At 42.5% G+C, this 25,529-nt stretch overlaps 1 protein-coding gene across 1 annotated transcript in view; it reads right to left on the minus strand.

Annotated features, from left to right (window-relative positions):
* Nucleotides 1-23,208: 23,208 nt before the first annotated feature.
* POLN (DNA polymerase nu) overlaps nt 23,209-25,529 on the minus strand; it is an 87,511-nt gene continuing 85,190 nt past the window's right edge. Inside the window, exon 24 of the mRNA XM_039723955.1 lies at nt 23,209-23,277. Within this exon, the coding sequence (XP_039579889.1) occupies nt 23,209-23,277 (69 nt within the window). The remainder of the gene's footprint in view (nt 23,278-25,529) is intronic.

Consider the following 25,529-nt stretch of genomic DNA (forward strand, 5'->3'; position numbering starts at 1 on the left):
TTTTGTTTGTTTTCATCTGATTTTTAAGGGTTATTTTTGTTGTTGTTGTTGTTGTTATTTTTAGTTTTGGATTTTGCTGAATGGTGTCGTTGAGGCGTAATGGAGGCTGCAGTTCCTATGGCAACACATTTGCACATTAATGTGTGCACCAAATCTCACCACTTCAGAGAAGCAACGTGTGACAGATAATAGCATTTTGGGGAGCACCAGGGTGGGGGGAGCGTACTTATTATCTTAACCAGCTGCTTGTTTGATAAATGTAGATGGCCTCACTGCAGCCTTCCATCAAAGGTAATTAACTGCTTTAATGATGTCAGATTTGTGAATTGTACAATGCAAAAAGCAATGCAAAGCAGATTCGGCATGTGTCTGTACCCGGTATGTATGTACAGTGCCTGCCAACTAAAGAATAACCAAGACTACAGCTTCTTCTAGCCTGAGATATCAACTTTTATAACTTATTTAAACAAATAGCAACTTTGCATGAATTACATCTTGGGGAAAAAGAAGACTGGTAGGTTTTAATTTTTAAAGCGTGGTGTCACAGGTATTACAGAAAACCATTTCTGGCTGCACTTAATTTCAGGTGGGTAGAGGGGTTTGGCTCTGCTAATACATTTAAAGGGAAAACCCCTTTATTTACTGGGAAAAACGATTATTATTTTATGAAGTATTATGCGTGTGGTGAGGGGGGACACCCCCCACCTCATCTGGATGAAGTTGGTGAAGGGGTAGAGTATGTGTTAACCACGCTTGCAAATACAATGAAGAGTCAGCAGGAGAGCTGCAGAAGGAGCTTTAGGGTATGGGGAGAGGACAGGAGCCCTGGGCAGAGGGGGGGACAGACAGCACAGACCTGGGACATGAGGTGCTGTCTGTCCCACTCCTGCCAGGAGCTGCCTTTGCTCTCCAGCCAGAAGCTTTCCCAGCACCGAGATGTGGCTGGCAAAGCTGATGGAGAGCAGAGGGCTCAGCCCATCCCTGCGAGGGCCATGGGCCAGGCACTGGGGATGGAGGAGCCATTTGGCACAGCCCCAGCTGCCCTTTCATTGCCTGGCTTGGGCTCGGTCCAGCCTGTGAGGAGTCGGAGGGGCAGAGTCCCAGCGTGTGTTCCAGCAATAAGGGGGCAACGAGGATGGTGAAGGACACTGTAGCAAGAGACCTTGAGTTTAATTAACAAAATTTCTCTATGGGGCACTATATTTTTAAAAGTCTTTCTATGCTGTACATTTCTCCTGAAGCTGAAATAATGTACTGTTGGTAGGGGTTCTTGTATAGTGTACAGAAATCGGCAGAATATTTTCTTGCTGCATTCAGTGATTTATTAACCGAAGTAAAACAGACAAATATGAAGCGTTAGCAAAAGTTGAAAGAAATAACACAAAAGTTTGTGCCTTTTTTAGTTTATTTTTCTGTTGCTATATAATTACTGCACTAAAACCTTTCAAGAAGGGTAAAAAAAAAAAAAAACAAAAAGCAAAAACTAGTCTCTTAATAGGGAGGAATATGTAAAGTCTAAATTGAACATTAACTTTTTTTATTAGGCTGTTTAATTAAACTAATGTTGCTGGTTTTATTTGATACCTGTGCCTTTGAAATAAAACTCCACATCCTGTCAGAAAATCCAAACCTGGAAAAAATCCCACCAGATCCCACAGACACAGAAGTACCATCAGGTTTACCAGTATTTTCTTCTAAAACATGTAAACTTTAACTGATGATATCACAGTATCTGATTGTAATTCCTGTTGAGTTTGCTGGGGAAGAGGTGCTTTGGGAAGGTGTGGCTTTGGGGGTGCTGTCTGCATTCCTCCCCAGCACATGGAAATGCACTGATAAGGATTGAGTTGTTGCCACTTGGCTGGTGGCTGCCAAGAAAATTTATTCCCTTAATGCTTCTGCCAGTTGCTTTGTGACCAGGCTTTTTGGAAGAAATCCATCTGGTTGCTCCCAGCTCTCCAGCCAGGACAGCTTGTTTCTGAAGGAAAGGGCTGGCTGCCAAACAGGCTGGGATTTGCTCTCCTTGGAAGATGGCACAGGCTGCCAGAGCTGCATCCCTGGTGGAAGCAGTGGGACAGGGGTGCACAACCTCCTGTGTTGTTGCTGCCCTCCCACCCAGAGCTGCCAAGGTTGGGCTTAAAAGCACCACATGATACTGTTGTTCTGTCTGCATTCATGGGAAGTTTCCCTAAATGCCACAGCTCAGGCAGGGCTCTGGGGTCAGGGGTGCTGAGTTCTGACCATGCCAGGCTTGCCTGCTGCCAGGGCAGTGTGGGCAGACCACAGTGCAGGGTGACATGCTGAGCTTGAGCTGCCTTTGGCAGATCCATCCCTCTGCTCTGAGCCTTTCAGGGTGCCCTGGTTTAAACAAAGTGCTTGGAAAAGATCAGCACAGCCCTTTCTCTGGGCCTGAGCATCCTCTCCTGACTCTCCCCATCCCAGCTCAGTGGCTGGGTGGGTGAGGAGCAGCACAAGGTGGTTGTGGGATTGGTCCTGAGCAGAAGAGGTGGTGGTCTGGAACTGCTGCCAGGCCTTGAGTCTTGATTCCAATAGAGACCCACATCAGTGTGAGATGGGAGGGGACTTTCCTGTTTGATTTTGGGGGTTTCTCTTTCCAAGGACAACATTGGCAGGAGTGTGAGGAAGAGTGGAGTCTGTCTTGGGTTTGAGCCCAAGGCTGGTAAATGTGGTGGTTAATAAGACCAGTTCTGATTTAGGTGGAGCTGTATTAGACATGTGAAAGTATTCCCACAGCTGCTCTTACTGTGCACTGCAGGTGGGCTGCTTCCTGCAGAGATGCCCTTTCCTCACCTGGTTGCTCTCTCCTTAGACTGGGGTTTTTTTTTTTGCTAATCCCTGTGCACGAGACCCTGCTCAAGTGTCCTTTGCTTGGAGGGGCTTGGGACAGAGCCCTTGCTCCCTGAGGAAAGCACTAGGTGTCATATCCAAAAATTAAAAAAAAAAAAAAACAGGAAAGAAGGGAAATTTTGCATTACTGTGGCTGAGGTCCACAGCCTTGGGGTTGCCCCAGCCCTCCAGCACAGCCTGGGCCATTCCCTGTGGAGCGAATGGGAACTCCCTGCACATCCTGAGCAAACTGGCATCTCAAGCACATGTCACATTTGGCAATAAGCTCTCTGGGAAGCTTGGCCCCTAAACAGATCCAGGCTGATAATGCTAAGCAATCAAACCAATGAAGAAAGTGGTTTCTAGTCTGACTTGAAACCCTTAAATTTGTATTTGTTGTGAATTCATGCTGTGTTTTCCCTCAGTGAAGCAGACAGCACCTGCAAGATGCTTGGGAATGACAACTGTGTCTCTGCTGGGAGATGCAGAGAAGTCCAGGGCATTGCCATCAGTGGGAAGCTGTTCTTTTCCCTCCCCTCCACCCCTCCCTGAGATGCTCTCTCTGAGAAAGCCTTTACCTTTCTCCAGAAGTGATCCTGCTTCCTGGTGCTGTGCATGGGTGCAGCCTGCAGGACTCATTTCAGAATTGCCTTTCAGCAAATGCTGGGGACAAATGACCCTGGGACATCTGTCCCTGGGGCTGGGACCTGGGGTTGTTTTATCCCTGTGTTCCTCCCCATGGGAAATGAGGATGATTCTTCAGGTCATGATGCCAGAATTTGAGTCCCTGGGTAGGGGAGGCAGGACCAAGGGTCAGCAGTGGCTCTTGGGGTTGGGATGTGCCTGGTGGGCTCCTGGTGCTGCAGCAGGAGCAGAAAGTTTTGGTGCCAGGGGTGTCCTGGGCCCTGTCCTTGCTGTGGCCAGCTGGAAGAACAGAAAGTCCTGTGGTCAGAATCCCCAAGGGAACTGTGGCTTTGCAGCACCCTGTCCCAATCCTTGCTGCTGCTCACTGATCCACACCCGTATGTGATGCAGGTCTGCTGCCTTTTAATTTGCCAGATTTGCTGGCTGAGGTGCAAATGGATAGAAACTGCAGGGACTTCCAAATTGCCAAACACACAAAGGCAGGAACCAGCTCTGGTTATTCTGAATTAACAATCTCACTTTGGGTGTGCTGGGGCCTGTGTTTCATTAGTGCTGGTGTGATGCTCTTGGTATGCACTCTACTTAAAGCTTAATAAAGGCATTTTAATTGGACACTAACTGGAGTCTTGCAGTGGAATATACTGTACCACATAAAGAAAATTAAGTAATGCTAAGTGTTAAATAAGCTTTAAAATGCAAAAGGAAAATTTTCTTTTTTTTCTCCCTCAAAATAGTTTGATCACAGTTAAAATCACTGTTCAGTGCTATCTGTGTATTGCACAATGATCACCTGTGGGAGAGAACATGCTTTTAACATCTAAATATTAGAAGACAGACCTAGCAAGACCAAGAGCATAACAAAGATATAATGCAACTGTAAATTTATTTACAAGTAACACATTTGAATGCAGAAGCAGCTACTCCTATGTAAGTGTAATGAACTTACAGCTAATATTGTTTTCAATTTCTTTTCCTCCAAAGCTTAATCCTTTTGCCTTGTAATATGTATATTTGATTTTTTTTTAAATGTAATTAGGTTTAACAAAGCATCAGTTGCTTTGTGAGTTGTACTTATGATTGTGCTGGGCAGTTAGCTTTAAGCAGTTTGTGTGCTTGTGTTATTTTATTAAAGCAAAAGTCTTCTTGAGACAAATACAGTAAAGGAAAAAAAAATATTTTTGGTAGTGTTAAGCAGATGTGGTATGCATTTGGAAAATGTCCAATGTCAGTTAAAAAAAACCAAACCAACAAACAGGCTAAATTGCTTCCCAGAACTGCTCGTGTTTAAGGCAGTGGCTTACTCACTCACACCTAAATAAGAAACTTGGATTCCCCCAAACAGCCTCTTACTCTGCATCTCCTCACCGTTGTACAAGACCAGTGTGAAATGAGTCTTGTGTTTTCTATGTTCAGCATAGTATGTACTGTACTCTGTAACGGGAAGTGGCTACAAGTCCTCAAAGAAAAACGAACACATTCTAAAACAGCAATAATTACCACTGTAAAGCAAAAGAGCACGTGGGGGAGAGCCCAGGGAGGTGGTTAATGAAGGTGATGCTGTTAGGAGCACGCTGGCAGCAGCGTGTTCCTGAGGGGTGCTGTTGCACCTGGGGAGCAGGATGAAGTGCTAGGGAAGGCCATCAGTCTCTGGAACTGGGTGTCACCTTGGCAGAGAACCTGCCCGTGTGGGGTCCTAGAGCTGAGTCTTTGTGAGCCCTTATGCAGTGCAGGCTTTTCACCACAGTTAAGGGCGAGTTATTGCAAATACCATTCCTGGTGGGAGAGACAGACATAAGGAAGAGCTGTCAGAGCCACACAGAGGAAGGTAAACACTTATTGCCACAGTTTTGTACCCCAGCACGCTGCTACTGCACTTCTGGGGCTCAGCAATGGCAGAAAGCAGAATCGATTGCTCCCATTTTCTGTGGAGGGAAGCAGGAGTCAGCTCTGTTGGAAAGCTGCTTGCAGACCATGGAGGCAGCAGCACAAACCGTTCCCCAGGCGTGGCAGGTGCCAGGATGGGTACCAGTCATCCCTTGGTGTGCTTGAGGCTCCTGAGCCGCAGCCTCCGCAGCCCCGGGAGCCAGCCAGCTCTGCAGGGACAGCAGGGTGTCCTCAGGCAGGGGCAGGCCAGGTGCTCTGGACAAACGACTTGTAGGTACTTAAGTTCTGTTCCTGATGGCCGCTGTAACTGTGAAAATTAACCAGACCTGCTGTGATAAATTTGGTTATATAAGGTTTATTTGGTTAATTTTTTATAAGTGAAAACTGAAAAGATGAAAGAGAATTGTAATATGAAAGCAACTGCTGTAAATAATGTACGAATGAATAAAATCTAAAACTTATGTCAGTTTTTTCCTAAACTGTATTGCTGTCAAGTTACTGATGTGCAGATGGTGCCTGCATCTTTTCCAGCTCCCCAGCTCCAGATGGGCAGGCACCACTCATTGCTGCTTCCGTTGATAACAGGGATATCTTTTGGAGCCTCATGTTTGTCCTTAGATTGTATTTCCATGCAGTTCCAGCTCATTCTGCCATGTCCAGAAGCTGCACACAGTAACTGTGGATCAGCCCTGCCATGGGACCTGCCTGGCCCTGGCCACCAGGCCTAGGACTGCTGCCAGCCCCCTGCCTGGCTGAGCACTCACCCCAAATCCCCCCTGAGATCAGAGGTGGCCCTGAGGAATGTGCCACTGGAGCAGAGGGCACAACAAAACCACACAGTCAGTGTCTACTCTCTGCCACCAAGGCCATAAGGTGATGGGGTGAGCATTATTGAGGAGGATACTTTCATGGTGGGGGTGCATCCCCAAGCCACACAGGTCCCTTTTTCTTCCCTACACCAGTGCATTACCTTAGGCAAAACCAGCATCAGAGGGCTGTTCCTCACTGTTTGCCTGTGAAACCTGCACAAGGCTATTTCTGACCATCTCTGGAGCACCTCTGTGAGGCCAAGAATCACTGACCTCCCGTTTGGGGGGCAAACAGGGCTCCAGCCTCCAGGCACAATGAGAGGCACTTGAAATAAACTGATCGCTGCTGAAACAGCCTCTGGAGATGTCTGTTCCTGAAAACCCGTTTTTGCTGGCAGTTATGAATGCTGCAGGGGTGCCCTGGCAGCCAGCAGCTGAGGGACACCTACCCAGAAACACAGCCCTGGCAGCCTGGCCCTGGATCCTGCAGCAGCACCCCCAGGGCCATCACCCCTCCAGCAGCACAGCTGGGCTTTGGGATGTGAGGGTTATCTAGCTGAGCAGCCAGGCAGCGATGGGAGAGCACAAAGTTAATGCCTTTGCCCTGTGCCTCTGGCCCCTGTCACTTCCCTGCCCCATCCAGAGGTGCAGACCCTGATAGCAATATCTCACTCAGAGGAGGTGAACACAAAACACCTCCTGGGACTGATAGCAATGTGTTCTGATCCCCAGGGATTCGGCCTGGGGGCAGAACAGCTGTAAAATCATGCATGTGCACAAGCTTTATTTTATATCAGAGCTAACAAAAAACCCACCCTTAAAACTGCTTTAGTGAAATAACAGAGAAGTGGCAACAAGAGCTGAGTTGGTTTTAGGAGCTGCTGCAGTGTGGGTGTGCTGTGTGCCTTAAAGCACCTCAATTAACTGCTAATTGGGTTCAAACTCTCCACACATGGCCACATGTCCCTGTCCTGTCCTCTTTCATCCTTCGTGGTGAATTTCTTCCGATTAAAAAATTAGAATTCATGGAGACAAGGACTTTGCCTCCGTGCCCTGTGTTTCCAGGCACAAATCTCACGCTCTGGAGGAGACAGGACCTCATGATCCCTTTTCCTGTTGCTCCAGCACAGCCACCATCTATGTACACCTTGATGCCTCCTAAAAAGCCAAAGCAAAGCAGCAGCACAGGCCCACTCCAGGCTGTCCCCTCTGCCATAAGCATGGCCTCCCAGCAAGGGTTTGGCATTCTCCCAAGGAAAGGAAGAAGGCTGAGGCTGGAATCCAGCAAGGAGGACCCCAGGTCTACCAGCTGAGAACATCCAGCCCACAAAATTGTTTTTATCTTGGCCAAACAGCTGCAAAATATTCCATCTGTCTACTTACCTATCCAGCTATCTACATCTCTCCCTCCATCCATGAATCCATCCATGAATCCATCCATCCATCCATCCATCCATCCATCCCCACCTTTTTCCAGGTGACCCCTCTGCTCAGCTGTTGCCCGAGCCTGCTGGGATTGCTCCTGAGGGTGTGCTGGAGTCAGATTGAAGTTTCCTTCATCTCCCAAGCCTTTCACGGAGCTTTCTGTGACATTTCTCTCGTGGCTCCCTCAAGCATCTCCCTGGTTCACAGCACCCCACCAGCCTCTGTTACACAAATTAAGTACCACAGTTACCCCCTCTTCCATTTTAATAGATAGGAAATCCTCAGGGGGGTGAAGGTGAGGGTGTCCTGTCACAAAGATTATTTTTATTGCAATTATTTACAACACTACTGGCCAAATTTGTCAGGAAATCAGCCTATTAATTTCTCCATGGTAGGTTTTCATTATTTTCTGTGCTTGATTGCATTTGCAAAGTCAATAAAGTAAATTCAGCACCTGATATCTGTTACAACAGAAGAGGAATGAGCATTGTAGAAAGACGAATCTTCTCATCTGGACATCAAAGGCAGGGTCAGGTGAATCATGCTCCAAAAAGCACTCATTTCTCTCTGTTAATAACCAGTCCAAGACATGTCTAGACTACCCAGCAGTAAATGTCTATCCCAGAAACACCTAAGGTGAGATAAATCCTAACATGATGCCTCTGTAGAGAAGCTTAATTGCACCTGAGAACTCAGGGAAGCTGAAGGACAAATTATCATTTTTCAACAGATATTCATTGGGGCTTTAAATGTAAATGGTTGCATCCAGCAACCAAAGACTAAAGACTTAACAGGGAAATATATTCCTGGTTGTTAAAAATTTAAAGGTTTGATGCTGTGGTAAAGACAAATTACTTGTAAAAACTCAGGTGGTCATTAGTGTGGTCCAGCTGCACTGGTTATCTGCACTGTGGTTCCATCTACCAGACAGAAGTGGGAAAATCAATTGCTCACCACCAGTATTTATATTATAGTCTAATTACTTCATTTTTTTAACCTATACAGGAAAAAACTGATGGAATAGGAAAAGAATAAAGGGCTGCTTTGTGTTTCTCTGCAGAGAGAGAAGTGCAATGGAAGAAAGGAACACTACAGCAAACTGAATTACCTTTCACTCCTCTTTATTTGTTTTATGTTGTGGCTCATATTTTACCTTGCAGCAACCCTGAACAATAGCCATTAAAAATCAACATCAGTTTTTCAATTCTGTTGTTTAGAGGCCATTTTGGTTTAGAGCTGCTGGACTTACTTGTAAGAACAGAAGCTCCTACATCCTTCTCAGCTGAAGAGACCTTGTTTCTCAACAGCAAAGACTGATCTGTACGACAAGATTGGTTTCCAAGACTAATTTTTTGTGCTTTTTCCTTTGTGGAAATGTAAAGAAAAAAAGAAAGACTGATCTGTATGACGAGATTGGTTTCCAAGATTAATTTTTTTGTGCTTTTTCCTTTGTGGAAATGTAAAGAAAAAAAAGACAAAACAGTAAATGCTTATGTCTTACAGGTTGTGACTTCTTTAGGAGCATATTAAGGAAGAGAAAGAAATGCTAGATGTCAGTGGATCACTAAAAATACCTCCAAGTAATGTGCACTAGGAAGATATTTGGGCAAAGCATCCAGGGAAAGAGGATTCAGTACTGGAGCAGGACCCACCAAGTGGGAAGGATGGATCTTTCCCCGCCCTGGGAGTTGTGAAAACATCAAAGAGTGTTTGAGGGAGGGATGGCTAGATGGTTACAAAGGCTGTTCTTGGCCTTTGCCAAGCATGGAAGGTGGAGAACCCTCCAGTCCCACAGTGACAAACTTCTCCTGCTCTTAAAGCACGAGGAGTCTCAAACCTGCTAGAGAGTCATTACAAGGGGGAGGTCCAGCCTTGAAACCCAAAAAGATCACCCCAGGAAGTGAATTTAGGATTGGATGCTCTCTTCACATACTGATTTACCTTTTTTTTTTTCCTCCCCCCATGGATAGAGGAGCTGAGCAATCCAGGAGGTGTTTGCAGGGTTTGCATTGCTTTTCTCTGACAACCACACCATACCTTGAATAATGACCTCACACTGAATGTCAAACCTGCACAAAGAGCTGAATTTTTCCTCCAGCCCAGCAGGTGGGTGAGAGGCTCCAAACCCAGGAGCCTTCACGGGTGTGCAGGGGCAGCAGGGCTCTCTGCAGCTGCCACTGTGGGCACATCCCCTCGTGGATATACACAGACACAAGGGCATGGCAGAGGAACAGTCATTCCTTCCATTTCAGGGCAGAAAACCCAGAAAAACACCACCTAAAATAACTTCAGGGTTGACCACAGGGGCAAAAACACACTGTGATTCTGCCTCACATTGCAGAGATTGGCATTCTGTTCAAAATGCTCTCTAATGCAAGAATGGTGTCTAAAACATCATTATCATTAGAAACTCAAATATATATATATATACTTATATATATATATATATATATATATATATATATATATACTTCTATAATGAAGATACCTTTTTTCCCCTTAAGAATGAATATTATAGACCCAGCTCTCCCACTGAGTCCACTGTAAGAAAGAACCCAACTGGAGATCCTCCTTTTGCATTGCTAAATGTGGTGAATGGAATTAATGAAATGACAGGGAAAATTATGCTGACCTGTCCCTCTCTTCATTCCCATTCAGTTTTTAGGGGTTAATGCACAGAAGAAAAAAGGTGGCTCTGCTCATCAGATTGGGTTTCAGATAATGTTACATGGGACAGCAGTGTCTGGGGAAAAGTAGGAAGCTGAAAAAAGGGTGGGCAAATTAAAAAAAAAAGGAAAAAAGAATGGAAATTAGAAAAAAAATCAACCTGGTAGCCAGTTTCTACAAATACAATAGTGTGAAAACTTTTCAGTTTGGTTCCCAGACAGGAAAAACTTGTATGGCTGGCACTTGGGTACACTAAACTGCAGAAAATATCCATGAAAGCTTATTAAATTTTCACAAGGCTGAGGTGTTTTTCACTGATGCTAGATCTGAACTTTTTATCATTGCAGTATTAGTCTCCTAAATGTCAATTAATGCAGCTGGGATTATCACACACCATCTCCTTCAGTGTGGCCATGGTGAGGACAACTGCAATTCCCCTTCATGCTTCAGCTCTGTTGCAGTGTTTAAAACCTGTATTTGAGATTTTGGGCAGCCTGGCAAGATTCCCTCCCTGTGACTTGCAGAAATTGTGCATTTAGTGAAGGCAGATGCTGGGCTTTTTTCACACTCCTTCTAACAGAAACACAATAGATTTTGATATGGACAGCAATGCCCTCTAGAAACACAAAGGACATGATTCAGCTGGCTAAACATGAGGATCTGCTATCATTTGAGACAGGCTGTGTTTAGATGGTTTGAGGTGAGCCCAGCCAGGCCGTGAGCAGTGCTCTGGGAGAGTTACCCAGCTGGAGAGGTAAGAAATATTGTTGTTTTCTCCCTTACTCTCATGCTGAGTCATTAAGATTTATTGTATGCTCTGCTTGCATGGCAAACGTGAACAAGTCACACAGATACCTTCAAAACTTGCAAGTTATAAAGGCTAAAACATAAATATTCTTTCTCCCTCTGGGATTGTTTGTTTTCCTAGATTAAGAACATCTGAAACACACAGCTCAATCACATGATTATCTATTATTTCTATAGTATCCTTTTAATTAATATCAGTGTCATAACACCTCTGGTCCTAAGAATTTGCTATGCCTGTGCCTAATTGAAAAAAAAAAAAAAAGATAGCTTTCAATAGGATAAATAATAGTGAAATGAGCAGGGTATGTGATAAAAGGGTTCCTTTGTCATTCACTTAAGCAAAAGTAATCAAAACACTTCACTATGCTAATAAACTGCAAAATTATTCATTGAGATGGCTTGTTCCTTCGTCATGTCAGAGTCTCAAAGGATTTGTCACCAGAGCTTCCACACAGATTTTCAGTATTTTTTGCATATGTAAAGAAGTCTTAAGGGAAAACAGCACAGAAGCTCAGGCCCTACAAAAGGCTGTGTCAGATGGGTAAGAGCTGTGAACTTAATACACTGCGAGCATGCAGGTATAGAATGATTTATCTAAGTTTGTCCTGTACTCAAAAACTCACTCTCAGAAAAACATTTTTAAGAGTTTTGTGTTTAAAGTGAAGAATTATTTTACCATGGGTGTGCAAGAGCCTCCTATTCCCTGGATGTGAACGAACTGGAGGCTGCAGAGCTCATTCCCCAAGCACTCAGGTGAGCCCAGGGAGCTTTGCCTGCTGTCATGTCTGGGGTTGTGGAAAATCTGTGCTAGCTGAAACACCAGATCGAGGTAAGCAGCAATGTTTAAGCTTGTTTCTTTGTTCCCTGTCCACTAAATTAAAGAGTGTCACACAAATATCTTTACATTCATTCTATTGTCGTTGTGTTCGTGGCACCCAGGACGAGGGAAGAGATGAATCTGACTTCATATTTCTTAGAAGGCTGATCTATTATATTGTGATATTATATTAAAAATGCTATACTAAAGCTATACTAAAAATAATAGAAGAAAGGATTTCCCCAGAAGGTTAGGAAAGGAATGAATAATAAAAACTTGTGACAGAGAGTCTGACACAGCTGGCTGTGATTTCCTCAAGTAAAAACAATCCACGTGAGACCAATCAAAGATGTACCTGTTGGCAAACCATCTCCAAACCATATTCCAAGGCAATCATGCAGTTACTGTTTGCATTTATTTTCTGGGGCTTCTCAGCTTCTCAGGAGAAAATCCTATTGAAAAGATTTTTTATAAAAATATCATGGTGACCATTCTATAGCTAATGAGTGTGATAAAGGCTGTGTGATTTTGTGCTGCAGAGCTGACAAGTCCCAGCCACTTTCACTGGTGGCTCTTGTTCTGAGCAAGATGCTCTGAACCAGCGTGGCTGCAGTGCAGAGCATCCTCAGCAGGCAGCACCCAACTTCTGGTGGGGTCACCTCTGCCCATTGCAGCATTTTAAGAGATGGCCACAGTACCTTTGCCCCTCTTCACCTCTTGACTTCAGGAATACCCACAGAGTGGGACTTCAAAGGAATTCCTCTGGCCCTGTAACTCTGTGGGACATGTTGGAGCAGAGCTTCCCACAGGTCCTTCCCTACAGCACTCACCTTCCCCAGGGGCTCCTGCAGCCCACGCTGTGCTCTCTGCTGTTCCAGCACCACTGAGCCTCCCAAACTGCACTGACAGAGAGTTCCTGCCATGGGTGTATGGAGAAATTCAATATAGTAACCCTTGGTCAGTTTATTGGGACATAAAGTTCTTGGAAGTGAGGTACCTAGCAGTGTTATTTTCCTGGCAAAATGTTTTAATTAAAGAAAGCCATTTAGTTCCTGCTTAATTATTGTTTCTGGGAGTGCTACCAAAGTTAGACATTTAAATTGTAAAGGCCAAGCATTTTGTCTATCCTGCTCAACCTAATAAAACCTATTTATGACTTCTACATACAAACCATCCCAATTATTACAATGCCAGGTCTTCAAAGGGGCTGGTTTGATTTAGTTTACAAAGAGATGAAAAATCTGTGTGGCTCTGGCACTGGAGTCTTTTGTGGGGGGTTGTCAAAGGCCACGTTCTGTGAGGTGACTCAAGATCAGTCTTTACAGACAAAGCATGTCAGTCTAAGGAAAACAGAAATAAATAGACATATAAAACACTTCCCATAGAATGTTTGATACAGCCTGCCTTGGTAATGGTTCCATGCTTGTGTCCTGGCTGGTAGCACTGCCAGAGGCTGTTTTCACAGCCCTGTGCCACAGCCTGAGGGAATAAGAGCACCACTGACCATTCCAAAAGGAACTAATCTAAAAACCTTATTTCTCTGTGAGGAAAATTTGAGATCTATCCCAGCACACACTGTGAGGAGGAATGCCTTGGCCTGTAAGCACTAAGTTGTCTGGAAGATGGTGGACAGATGGCTCAGATGAAATTTCAAAGAACCTGAGGCAAGAAATCATGATGCATTTAAAGATGCACACTGGGAGGGCTGCTCCAAGTTGTGGTCCTTCTCTAAACCTCTCACAGATGCTAAAATTACAAAGCAGGCTTGAGATCTTGGATCCCTGCAGTGGTGTCCAAGTTCAGTTATCAGTACCAAAAGGTTCAAAACTTTCCTGATCCTTAATTGTGGGAAGCAGAAAGACAGAGGCTTCTTCAGAGCATCTCCATACTTTCTGAATTGAGGCTTTTCCATGCAGGTTTCCTTTAGGCTCAGTTTTATCTGCTAAATTCTGTCATTTCACTAGTTTTTTGGGGAATAGAACCTACATTTTTTCAACTGCATATCAAGAAGTTTTTTTCAAAATTGACTGTTAGTCCAATGGTTTTATGAACCAAGCAATTTGATGCCTTACTTCCCCATTTCTCCAAGTCAGGAAAAGGAAGTATCTGAAGATTAAACACTTAGCCTACAATGTGAGGTTCATGTAGGCAGTAAAAGAATTTCAGTTCCACAGTTTCCTCCCTATGACTAATGTGTTTAAATGAACTACAAACAGGACAATGTTTTAAGCTGGCAGATTTGGAAATAAAAAAAAAACCAAACCCACAAGTGAAAAAAAGAGACTTTGCTGTTGCTGAGAATGAATGTCCTTGGAGTAAGGAGTAAAAAAAAAAAAAAAAAAAAAAAGTTATTGGCAACTGTTAGGTACAGAAGTATCAATGAGCAAAAAAAAGCAGGAGGCAGAGTGGGATGGGGAGTGAATAACACCTGCTGCTAAGATAATCTATTGAAATAACTGAAATATGAGGAATCTAGAAATGAGTTTTAAGGCTAAGACATCACATAAAAATAGCTGAAATGCCCACTCTCAAGTCAGAAGATGATGGAGGGGAAGCAGGGACAAGGAAGCACATTCCTGGCTCTGTACCACCAGTGTGGAGCACGAAGAAGGACTTGGAGGATCCATAATGCAGGAGTGATGAAAAATGTGGAAAGCCTTCCAGCCCAAGGGCAAAAGGAAGGGATTTCACTGGGATGTACCTATGGGCAAAGCCATATTTAGAAACAGAAAGCATTACCTGGATTGAAGACTGGAGACAGAGGTCAGGCTTTTCTGGGGGATGCAGTACCTTGGAGGCTGGGCAGTCATGCCTTTTTTTCTTTTTTCTTTTTTTTTTTTTTTTTTTTTTTTGGCAAATATTGACGAGTTCAAATGCAGTGACCAGCCCCAAGAGGGAGCACAGAAAGCTCCTCGGCAGAACATCCTGTAATCTAGTGATTTGTGCATTCCTGTGGGTGGTGGATGTTGAAAGCCTTTCAGGGAGAAAGGTTTCCTACACTTTGTAGATAAAAGGACAGGAGCAGCAGACTCAGCCAGGCATTGCTCTGGCTGCCTTTTGAAGGAAGGAACAGCCTCCTCAGTGCTAGAATGAAAAGCCATGGATATCAGCCACGAGGAAGTGGACCCCAGAAGGTGGAACTTAAAATCCAGAGGGGCAGAATCAATCACTTCTGGGCTACTTGGTTATTCAGAGGACTGGCAAACAAGGGACAGCTCTCAGGCATTTTGTGGAGTGCTGAGTGTATACCTGGTGCTAAAAATGCTGCGTGACACCAACAGTCTGCCAGCTCCTGCTACTCCTGTCAGGCTGAGTAATCCTCACGCTAGCAGCTGATGAAAAGAAGGGTCAGAAGTTCATTTGACCCAAGCTGGACTTGCAGATAAGCAAAGATGAAGTGCCCAGCTCAGCAGGTCACCTCCCTGCATGGCAAGGATGGACACACCAAGAACGTGAGCAGGAAATGGAGGGTGGTGCTGGGGTGGGCTGGGATAGACAAACACACTTTTGGCCAACCTCGAGGGTAAGGTTATTACACACTTACTACACAAAAGCCAACACATTCCTGATCATGTCTGTCTAGTGCTGAGGCTCTCAAAGGATACATGCTCATGCTTATCTTTGAGTAAGTCACAGATGTGTGGTTTTGCTATTTCCAAGCTCCCAAATGAACGGACAGCAATAGTTCTGAAGAGAGTGTTCAGTCAGAGAAAATCAACCTGTAGATGCCTCACAGTGATGAGCTGCACTAAAAGCATCAGAAGGAGCATTTGGGACTATGAACCTTCATGCCCACTTTGTGATTTGAGCTTGCAGAGGCATGTCTTCCTCAAAATTGAAGCAGAAGGAAAATCACCTCTGAAGTCAGAACTGTGTACCTTAAACATATGAGGATACATGGAAATAATATTTTAAAAAATTCAGGTGTTGCCCAACATTGAAAAAATCCAGTAATTTCTCATGGAAGACTGATGAATACAAACTTTGGTCAGTCTTAAGGAGCTGTCTGCAAATCAACTTGGGAACAGTGTTTTCTGTCTTATGACTTACTGATCTTTTATATTGTTTCAGAGAAAAGACCCTAATTTGTACCCTAATTGCTGTGTTTAACAACCATACAGTTATGTAAATGTTATATACATGTCACATATAAAAGGCATGACCCTGGGTAAAGGAAATGTATCAAAACCTCAACCAGCTGAGCAGCAAGTGCCCTACAAAGATACAGATAAAAGCTGTATCAAGTTTCAATTCACACAGCTGAAGGTGCCTCCTTAAGAACGATGGAGAGAGTCCTGTCTCCAGTCCTGAGCCAGGTCCAGTAAAGCTTCCTCAGCAACGTTGATGCAGTCACTCCTGTAACATGTTATCCATAAGGAATTGGTGTGAACACTGGCAAGTAGGAAGATGTGTGGGGAAATAGCAAAACAACAAAGTCTGGAAAGTTTGAACACTACTATTTTTTGCTTGATCAAAAGATCAAGATCCTTTAAAGACCCAGGGCAGGTCAGAATTTAACTATTTTGTTTCAGTATGAAGAAAAATCCATGTGCACTAGTTGAGAGAGACTACATCAGAAAATCCCAGTTTTCTCCACACCAGTAAAACTCCAGTGATTAAAAAACACCATTATGGACTCTTTCTCTGAGGCAAGTAAGAACCTGGCACTGCCATCCAGGCAGACTGCAGAGCTGGCCCAGGTGGGATTCTGGTTGGGAATGACCAGCAGAAAAGCAAAGTGCTTCACCTCTGCTGTTGGAATACACTCACTGAATAACAGGCTGGTCAGGATCTGTGCTGGTTCCCTCTACTCCTGTCCCCAAGGGCCAGCTTCACAGAGAGGAATGGCAGGGAGCTTTGTTTTCTCTTGCACAGTACAGAGACTGCCCAGAACCAATAACACACATTGCACTGGAAGCCCCCTCATTTTGCATTGGGATGCAAACTCAGGGTCTGATTTGCTGGTGTCATTGCAGAGCCAGTGGCACCTTTCTGTTCTGTATGTGCATTCTCTGAAGGTTGGAGGGTTGGAAAGGATCCCAGTGTGCTGCTCAGCCTCTGCCCTGGACTGAAGAAGGATCAAAGAAGCATAAGTATATTGTGATGTGTATTTGTCAATCCTGCTCTAGAAATGCATGGTAATAAATTCCTGAAAGCTCTATTCAATGTTCAATTATAGCTAGCATTCTTTTTAAAGTTTCTTAACATCTTCCCTTGTTATACCTTGCTGAAATTTAAGCCCCTCTTCTCAATCTCCAGGGGACCTATGGAGCAGTTCACTGCCACCTTTATGTCAGCCCATCTCTTACTGAATGAATCCTTTTAGATTTCTCCTCAGTCTTCTCAAGGTTAATTGGCTTAAATTCTTGCAGCCTTTCCTCACAGGTGATATTGTCTATAGCTCTGATCACTCCTGTTGGTCTCCTATGGATTCCTGTTGTTCCATCTATTTTCTGAAACACCCTTCTGAAAACTGGGCAGGGCATTCAAGTGAGACCTTGCTGGGGCTGAAGTGAGTGGAGGGATTGCTTATACCACTCCTGATCATTCTACAAACACCTTCACATCCCCAGGTCCTCTCCTGAAATTGATACCTAACTGCTGTTCCCTACACTTTAGGAAATATGTTGCCTACATTTGAGTAGCTAACTGGTTTTTCTTTTGTGTGAAGCTTTGCATTTATCCTCCCTCCTTTATATTCATCTTATACTACTATTCCATTGTGTTAAAATCCTTTTGAATTATAAAATCCAGAATCCCTGTTGGTCAGAAGGATTTAAAACAAGATTTCAATTGTACAAAAGCAATATAAACAGGATTCAAGAGGTTCCCAAAGAAATATACGATTCTTTGCAGAAAAATATTTGGTTTGTTGTGCAATAGTAAATGTCTACCCAGACTGGAGGTGTAGGATGAATTAAAGAGGTTTTTATTAACCTGGTTTCCAGGGAATGGAAGGTGTTAAAGGATATGGATAATGCCAGGAGAAGGTTAAATTTTAGGTCAAGTATGAGAAGAAGTGAAAGGACTAAAAACAAATCAGCTCCAGAAGAAAAATCAAATATATCACAAGCCATAGCATCAGAGGCAGCCAGAGAGTTTGACTACAGCCCAACATTTACAACACTTTTTTAACCTCATCTGAGACCCACAGAGGCCCCAAGGGAAGATGTTGACTTCTCCCAGCTCATATGTTACAAAAGCTCATTATATTTAAAGGAAAACCTCCCTGGGAAGCTTATTTAATTTAACATCATGGTTCAAGTGAATGAATGGGAAGATAAACAGAGATGGGGATTGCTGGCAGGCAAGTAGGGTGGCTCAGCTTTCAAACTGCTACAGAATTTATTCATTGTGAAGAAATGGAGTTCTTATAGGTGTCTTTCACATGCAGTTTGGAGTCAATCATCAGCCTGAACAGGCTCTGGGGCATAGCTTAGAGTTAAAAAGAGAGGGAAAAAAATATCTGGCAGAAGTCCTGAGGACACTTGTCTTCTTCACCTAACCAGACACCAATAAAACATTCAGGATAAATCAGCAATTAACTAATTTCTGGACTCAGCTGGATGTGGACTAATGGATCAGTGCAAAGAGGCCAAGTAACCCAGGGAGATATTTAATTTTGTCTCAGCCAATTCTGTAGAGAAAGGCAGTGTAGCAGGCAGCAGCCACTCGTGGAGAGGATGGAGGTTGATTCTCAGGAGCCTGTAACTACAGTACTCTGTTTAACACACAAATTGGAAAATGGGATTGTAATCTGATGCATGGCACTTTGGAATAATTAGATGTGAGAAATTCAGTGTGCACAGCAGATGAAGCTGCCAAAAATGTAGGGAATGGGAGAACCAGAGAGGATTTCTACAGTCAAATTCTGATAGCCTGGAAAAATTGATCATGAAATTAACCACTACAGTAAAAATATAGTTAGCCAGAGAACAGTCTCCAATATGCCATAAATGCATAAATGTCTTGCCAAATTGAAGAGGAATGAACTGAGAGCACAAAGATTAGAGGTAAAACTATAAGCTATTTTTTTTTAAACGTGTGGACAACTGATAGTGAGATTTTTACTAGAAATAGTATCTATGAGGAGTGGGAGGAAAGGTTAGGGGTGGAAAATTGTCAGTGTAAGAAGCAAAAGTTGAGGAAGAAAGGAGCTAAATATTGCCCAACTAATTAACCTTGAATGGAGAAGGTGACATGGAAAAGTGCACAAAAAATGAGCAAACATTGGCTGGAAGCCGGACCACCACAATTCAAAACATAAAAAGACAGCATAAAAAATTGCCTGGACTTAGAGCAGATAATAACAACATGCTTGATAACAAAAAAGGGACTTCCAGGAACAGGTGGAAGAAGTGCACTTCAAATATGTCTCAAGAGAACCAGCTGACCAGTGGCAGCAGTCTGGCTGCTGTCTCCAGAAGGGATGAGCTGATTATTAGGCTGGGGGTGGTTCCCAGCAAGGCAAAGACAGGGCACAATTGAAACTTATTTTAAACCCAGAGACCCACTCTCTACTAAAACCATTGCAGAATGGCAGAAAAAACTATTCCATTCCACTCCCTGAATGTTTCTGACAATGTGCTAATACCAAAAGGAAGCATGCCAGCCAAAAGTGAGCCTCTGAGCCAGGGAATATAGTAAATGCTGGCACAGAATGAGGCAACACAGGTGGGAAGGCAAATCCCAAAACACTTCTGGGGCTTCTTCTGGAACGGCACTATATCCTTAATGTGGTGCAGCAGAATGTTTAAAGGGATTTTCTGGCTTGTCTTCCAGCCAGGTGATTGCTGTTGTCTAACTGAGGAATGACACAGGACCAAAACTCAGGTTGGATGGGACCTCAGGAGGTCTCCAGTCCAACCTCCTGCTCAAAGCAGGGTGAGCTATGAGGTCAAAAAGAGGTTACTCAGGGATTTGTCCAGTCTGGTCTTCTAATGGTGAAGCAAGAAAAGATGTTTCAGGCCACTGAGGAAATATATCAATAAACTATAATGCAACCTTGAACCTGTTCTTTGGCCTCCTTTTCAAATCAGATTAAACAAGAAATGAGAGGAATAGGTTTTGTTGACTCTCAAAAAGTGAAATTAGTTTATTTGTAAGGGTTTTTTCTTAATCATTAACATGAACAAAGCTATGTCCTGGGTGATCTAGTAGATTCAATCCCTTAATCTACTCTTACTTTTCAAAAACTCACAATTTTTTTCCCTCCCCACGTTTAAGACGTTTTGCTCACATAAAATCTGAGGTCAGTGTTTGAGCTATGGTCATTATCAAGTTGGACCAGCACTGGAGATCAGAGTCCTGCTGTCCCACAGTTGTATGTGGACATGACAAGATTGCAAGCAGGGCACTACTGGTCATGCCATCCCATGCAAACACCAGCAAAGAGCTGAGCTGTTCCATTTCCCACAGACACTGAGCTAAAGTATTTCCAATAGTGCTCTTTCCTCACTACTTTACATGGCAAACAAAGAGATTTACAGATAAACTAAAGGAAGATTCAGGCCATCAAAGACTGAAATTAAACCAGACACAAATCAGTTCAAAAGGATATTATTACTGTGTTCAGAGAATCAATTCATAAAATTCCCTCTCACAAAGGATATCTGGAACGAAGTACAACCAGCTATTTCCCCCTGCCCATTTATTTTGTGATTTCCCATGCTTATTGATCAGTACTTTTGTAGGGTTCTGCAATTCAAATAGAAGTTTTTCTTTCTTTCTCTCTCAGTCCCTCCTTGCAGGCTGGGAGGAAAACAGAATCATTTTAGAGACCAAATTGAGACCTTCAAGGATGTAAAAGTGCTCTTATGATTGTTCTTGCTCAAGCCTAACCATGTTTTAAAGTCCCTTTCATACAGAACCAAAATAACCTGACAAGGTGGTTATTTATTATAATAAGGGTCTTGAGTTCTGTGGTGTGAAATTATTGTGCCACCCAAAGGAATTCAAGGCAGTCATCAAATACTGAATATTTTCACCTATATTTATTTGGGAGGAAATCTGTGGTCAGGACTGGCCTTGCTTCCTATAATGGCTCTTTAGATTCAGACCTCAGCTAAGGTTTGGAAAAACTGTACTGCACAGATTTTGTAATTATACATAGATCAGCACACAAGTGAGCTAAAACTGATGCCTTGTCCAGAGGACCTCGCTGGGAAATGAATTGCAAACACCACTCTTTCTCAAGTGGAGAAAGTTTCTCAGTTTCTTTACTTTGAGAATTTGGAGCACTGATATCCCAAGTTCTTGGTATGTATCCTGCAAGTTGGGAGGACACAAACTTCACCAAGACTTGGTCAGCAACAATCCTCCAAAATTTTGCCAGCTTGCCTTTTGCCCTCCCAGCAGTGCACACAGAATGAGCCCTTGGACATGTGTGATAAAGTGGTGCTTTATTGCTTGGCCTTTTTACTTCTGTTAGCTGATTCTTTGGGAATTTAAAACCCTGAAGAAACTGTGACACAAGGAGAATAAAATATTAACTTTGCCTCTTGCATGACAACCTACACAAAGTGCATGTGTCTGGGGAACTGTGACTGACAGTCATTTGTGAAGGGCTGTGTTTGAAAATTTGTACGGTGACCTCTGCAGGTCTGGAGCTTCAGATTTGAACAGATGTCAATTCACACAAGTGGATTGAGGTTCTTTTTGTTCTTAAGCATGTTTTTGGGTGTTGTCAGGCTGAAGGGGCTTGAAAAAATACACCATCCATCTAATTGTAATGTATGCATCCTAAGAAAAATGCACAAGGTGAAAATCCGCTGGGAATGTACCAAAAATTATTATTTCCTCCATATGGTAGGAAGGTTAGCAATGAAGTGTTACAGAAACAGGGCTTAGTTAGTAGAGGCCTCCCAAAACCAGTAGATCTTCAAGAGGAGTGAAAGAGATGAGACAGAACATTTCACACTTATTCAATGCCACTGCAAACACAGAGGGCTTGAAAATAGCAAAAACCAGAAGGAAAGCTGTGCAAGCTGCTCTCTGCTGGAGAGGTGGGATCAGGACCCTGCTCACAGCACCTGGCACGGTGTCACAGCCATGCAGGCTGGATCCCCCTGCCAAAAAGCTGACCCCAGTTAATGTGCAGCAGGCTCTGACTTTGCTTACATGATCAATGCCAGTTTGGTAAGAATCAATTTTTAGAAACTACTGACTCACGTCAGCTGACAGGTTATGTATGATTAATAAGCAACATAAGAAAACAATGTTTAATAGTTTAATGGCTTTAAGTGCAAAGTAAAATTAATTAATTATGCAAATTAAAAATGCTGCAAAGTCTTTACAATCATACAGTTCTAGAATTTAAATTGTATTACTGTGATAATTTGATGTCTAATGCTGAAACATACTGAACAACTCTTAAAAGTTTTGTGCTTGACTTTTACTTCTGAATAATTAGTAGACTTCAAGGACAATTTCATATTCCACAAGCACAGAGACAGAATTTGTAAAACAGTAATGTTATGAAACAAATCTCATTTGAAGAATAAACTCTACAGAAAAACAAATTATTACTAAAAAATCCAAACATTGAAGTAAAAGCCTGAATCCTAAAAAGGATCAGGCTGAATCTTAAAATTTATCTAAACAATATTTATCATTGTATCAGTAATAAAAATTAAAAATTAGGCAAAACTGTAATACTTTGTCTAAAGTATGCTAAGGCTATGGTGCAAACTCAGTTTGAAATTAATTGGATGGACAACAATCTCCTTATTTTTAATACACTTAAGCTTCTAGTTTTGTTTACCTGTTTTGCTCCAAAATTCTAGACAAAAGTTAATTTCATTAACTCCTTTTCTAAGTCTGAGGAACGGGACAGTTAATATGTGATGAACACCAAGCAGTACATTCTACTCATAAAATACAAAATAAGCTGAACACAACAGTTAAGCATCTGACACAGTTCAAATACTGTCAGCTTATAAGTATTTCTACACTTCAGAAAATATTTAACATTAAAGTCTAAACATCTGTGTAACTCAAATATATTTGTGATGCTCCCAAAGGGTTAATAGTGTCTTGTTTCATTTCTTACATGTAGTAATTTAGCTGTGAACAAAAGCAGCTCCCTGCTGGATACCTTGGCTAAAGGAAACACAATGAACTGGTAAAAACCAGTTTTATCTCACTGCTGTTGCCTAGGGCTACAGACAAAATGAAGTAAAAAAATTCACATGCAGAGTATTAGGTGCTTATGAAAGATCCAGCAGCGCTGTTGCCTAGTGATTCAGTGAGGAATCAGCACAGGCCAATGAGGTGTTTGGGTACTGAATAACATCCCCAATGACTGCTTTACATCTCCTGCAATTCTGTCATACACCCCCATGATTTCCCAGTGGTGAGAATCACTTTCAAGGGAACCTGTCAGGGAAAAAAAATAAAAATTTAAACAAATAAACACATCACATACAGCAAGATTACTATTTTTTGCTTTTCCCTTTGGATGTGATACAGCTCCAGATTACATGCCTATCTAGTGTGGAATGTTCTTCATTTGTATTAATACTCAATTATTGCTACAATTCTGATAAAAATACCTTAACAATTTAAACTAACATTTAGTTTTCAAATTACAAATACATGTTACTGAATTGCAATGAATACACTAAAGCAAAATTCATCTCATGCTTTTAAAAGAGCTACAAATGATGGTTTTGATGTTTATCATCAGCAACTCCGTCAGCAATGCATAAAGACATGAGGGTTTTTTACCCCCCCCCCCCCCCCCCTCTTTCTTTTTTCCCCCCCCCCCGCCACTTTTCAAGTGCTGGGGTATTTTTATTGTTGCTTTGGTTTAATTTCAGTTTGTTTTGCAGTTCCTGGTGCTCTTGTACACAGTAGATTTGTTGACATGAAGGCTGCCTCATTAGCATGGACTATATTTTGGGAAAAAAAAGCTACTTCAAAGATAAAGCATCCTTCACCTCAAAGAAGAAAAAGAGATCTCTCCCCATTAAGACTATACGTGTGCTCTACTTTAGTGACATTTTGTCTCCATATTAAGAAATAATATTTATATTAAGGGAGCACATAATACATATTTAGTTGAAGTCTGCTGAAGGAGAGCAGGAGCATTTCACAAAAATCTTTTCATCTTCAACATCTCTAATCCTAAAAGACATTTTTCTACCGTATAGAAAGGTAAACAACATGAACAAAAAAACCAGCCTTTTTTTTTAAAGATCACTCTCAATTTCTTCTCTGAGATCAAACTTTATGTTTTCTATCTGGCCTCTGTCATTGATCTCTTTTTGAGGCTTCAGAGGAAGGTGAAGTATCTCCATGATGGATGCAGCCTAACGTGCTGCACGAGCAGAAGTATGTCAGGACTGCCACAGTCATTTGCTTAGGAAAAGGAGACCAAACAAAGGTAATGAAATATGTATCTCCAAATACTTCTACTGCCTACTAAAAAATCCTAATCTTTGAAAGCCCCAGATAAGTAGTCTAAGAATGTGTTTCTTTTCACCTACTAAGGCAGAGCTGGTGTTTAAAGGAAAATTACTGTTCTCATGGGAATGACACCTTGAAGCCACCTGCTTAATGCATTGAGAAGGATTTGTCAGTGTGTGACAGTAAAACACCTCAGACAGAGGTGAATAACAAGGGATGTCCCATTTGTTCACAGGACATTGAAACCTTCTGCCACTTAATGGTTAGTCTGAAAAATGTAACACTAAAATGATATTCTACCCCTGCAACTAGGAACACCCTCAGTAACCATGTCAACATTTGTCTTTCTTAGAAACCTGTTACAGTGCTTATATTTATTTCATGACCATGACTTCCTCAGAGAAAGTATGAATGCTGTTACCTATGAAAAAACACCAAAAAGTCTCCTTAAACTTCTCCTATGCAGAAAGGACTCTAGTGTTGCTATTCACTTTATATGCCACCAATAATACCATATTTGATTATTTTTAAGAACCTTATAGGAGCATGAATGCCAGGCAAGTAATACAGTAATTAAAAATATTTAAATGTAATATACCTTGGAAAACACTCTGGCTTCTTTTTTTTTTTTGCCCCCAAGGAGTTTGTAACAAAAGAAGAAAGGCAAACACAGGTGTACAATGTAAGCAACCTACAGAAATGCAGTTTGCAAAGATTGGGAGTATCAGTGCAAGAGATTTATCATCCCAGTGTGGCCAAAAAGTCTCACTGGACCATATTTAGCAAACAGGAATGTAAAATCTTACAAAGGTTAAGTGAACAGTGAGGGGGGAAATCAGTAAGAGTAATTTAGATCTTGGATACCCTTCATTATCCTTTCTCAATTTTTGTGGTAAGGATGGGTTCCCTAAGGACACATAAAGGGTTTTATAACTGTAAGACCTCCAAAGAAAGTCTCACAAAGTGGCTGGAATTCTGCAATAGATACAGAAGATCTGCAGGAAGAAATACAAGACAAATTATCAAGTAGTTTTCTTTTTCAACTGTTTCCATTAGTGCAAGTCTGTATGTTGCAACCATTTCTGAACTAATTAGAATAAAGCTGTTTCTGTCCCTGAATCTTGATGAGTATTGCTGCTGAGTGAGTGACCTGGCAGCACCAAGTACTCCATTTGTCAGGACACTGGAAACCCTTGGGCTGTTGCTCACTGAAGTTTAGG

This window comes from Passer montanus, unplaced genomic scaffold, assembly GCF_014805655.1.
Source record: "Passer montanus isolate IOZ18808 unplaced genomic scaffold, ASM1480565v1 scaffold51, whole genome shotgun sequence".
In the NCBI taxonomy this organism is placed as follows: Eukaryota; Metazoa; Chordata; class Aves; order Passeriformes; family Passeridae; genus Passer; species Passer montanus.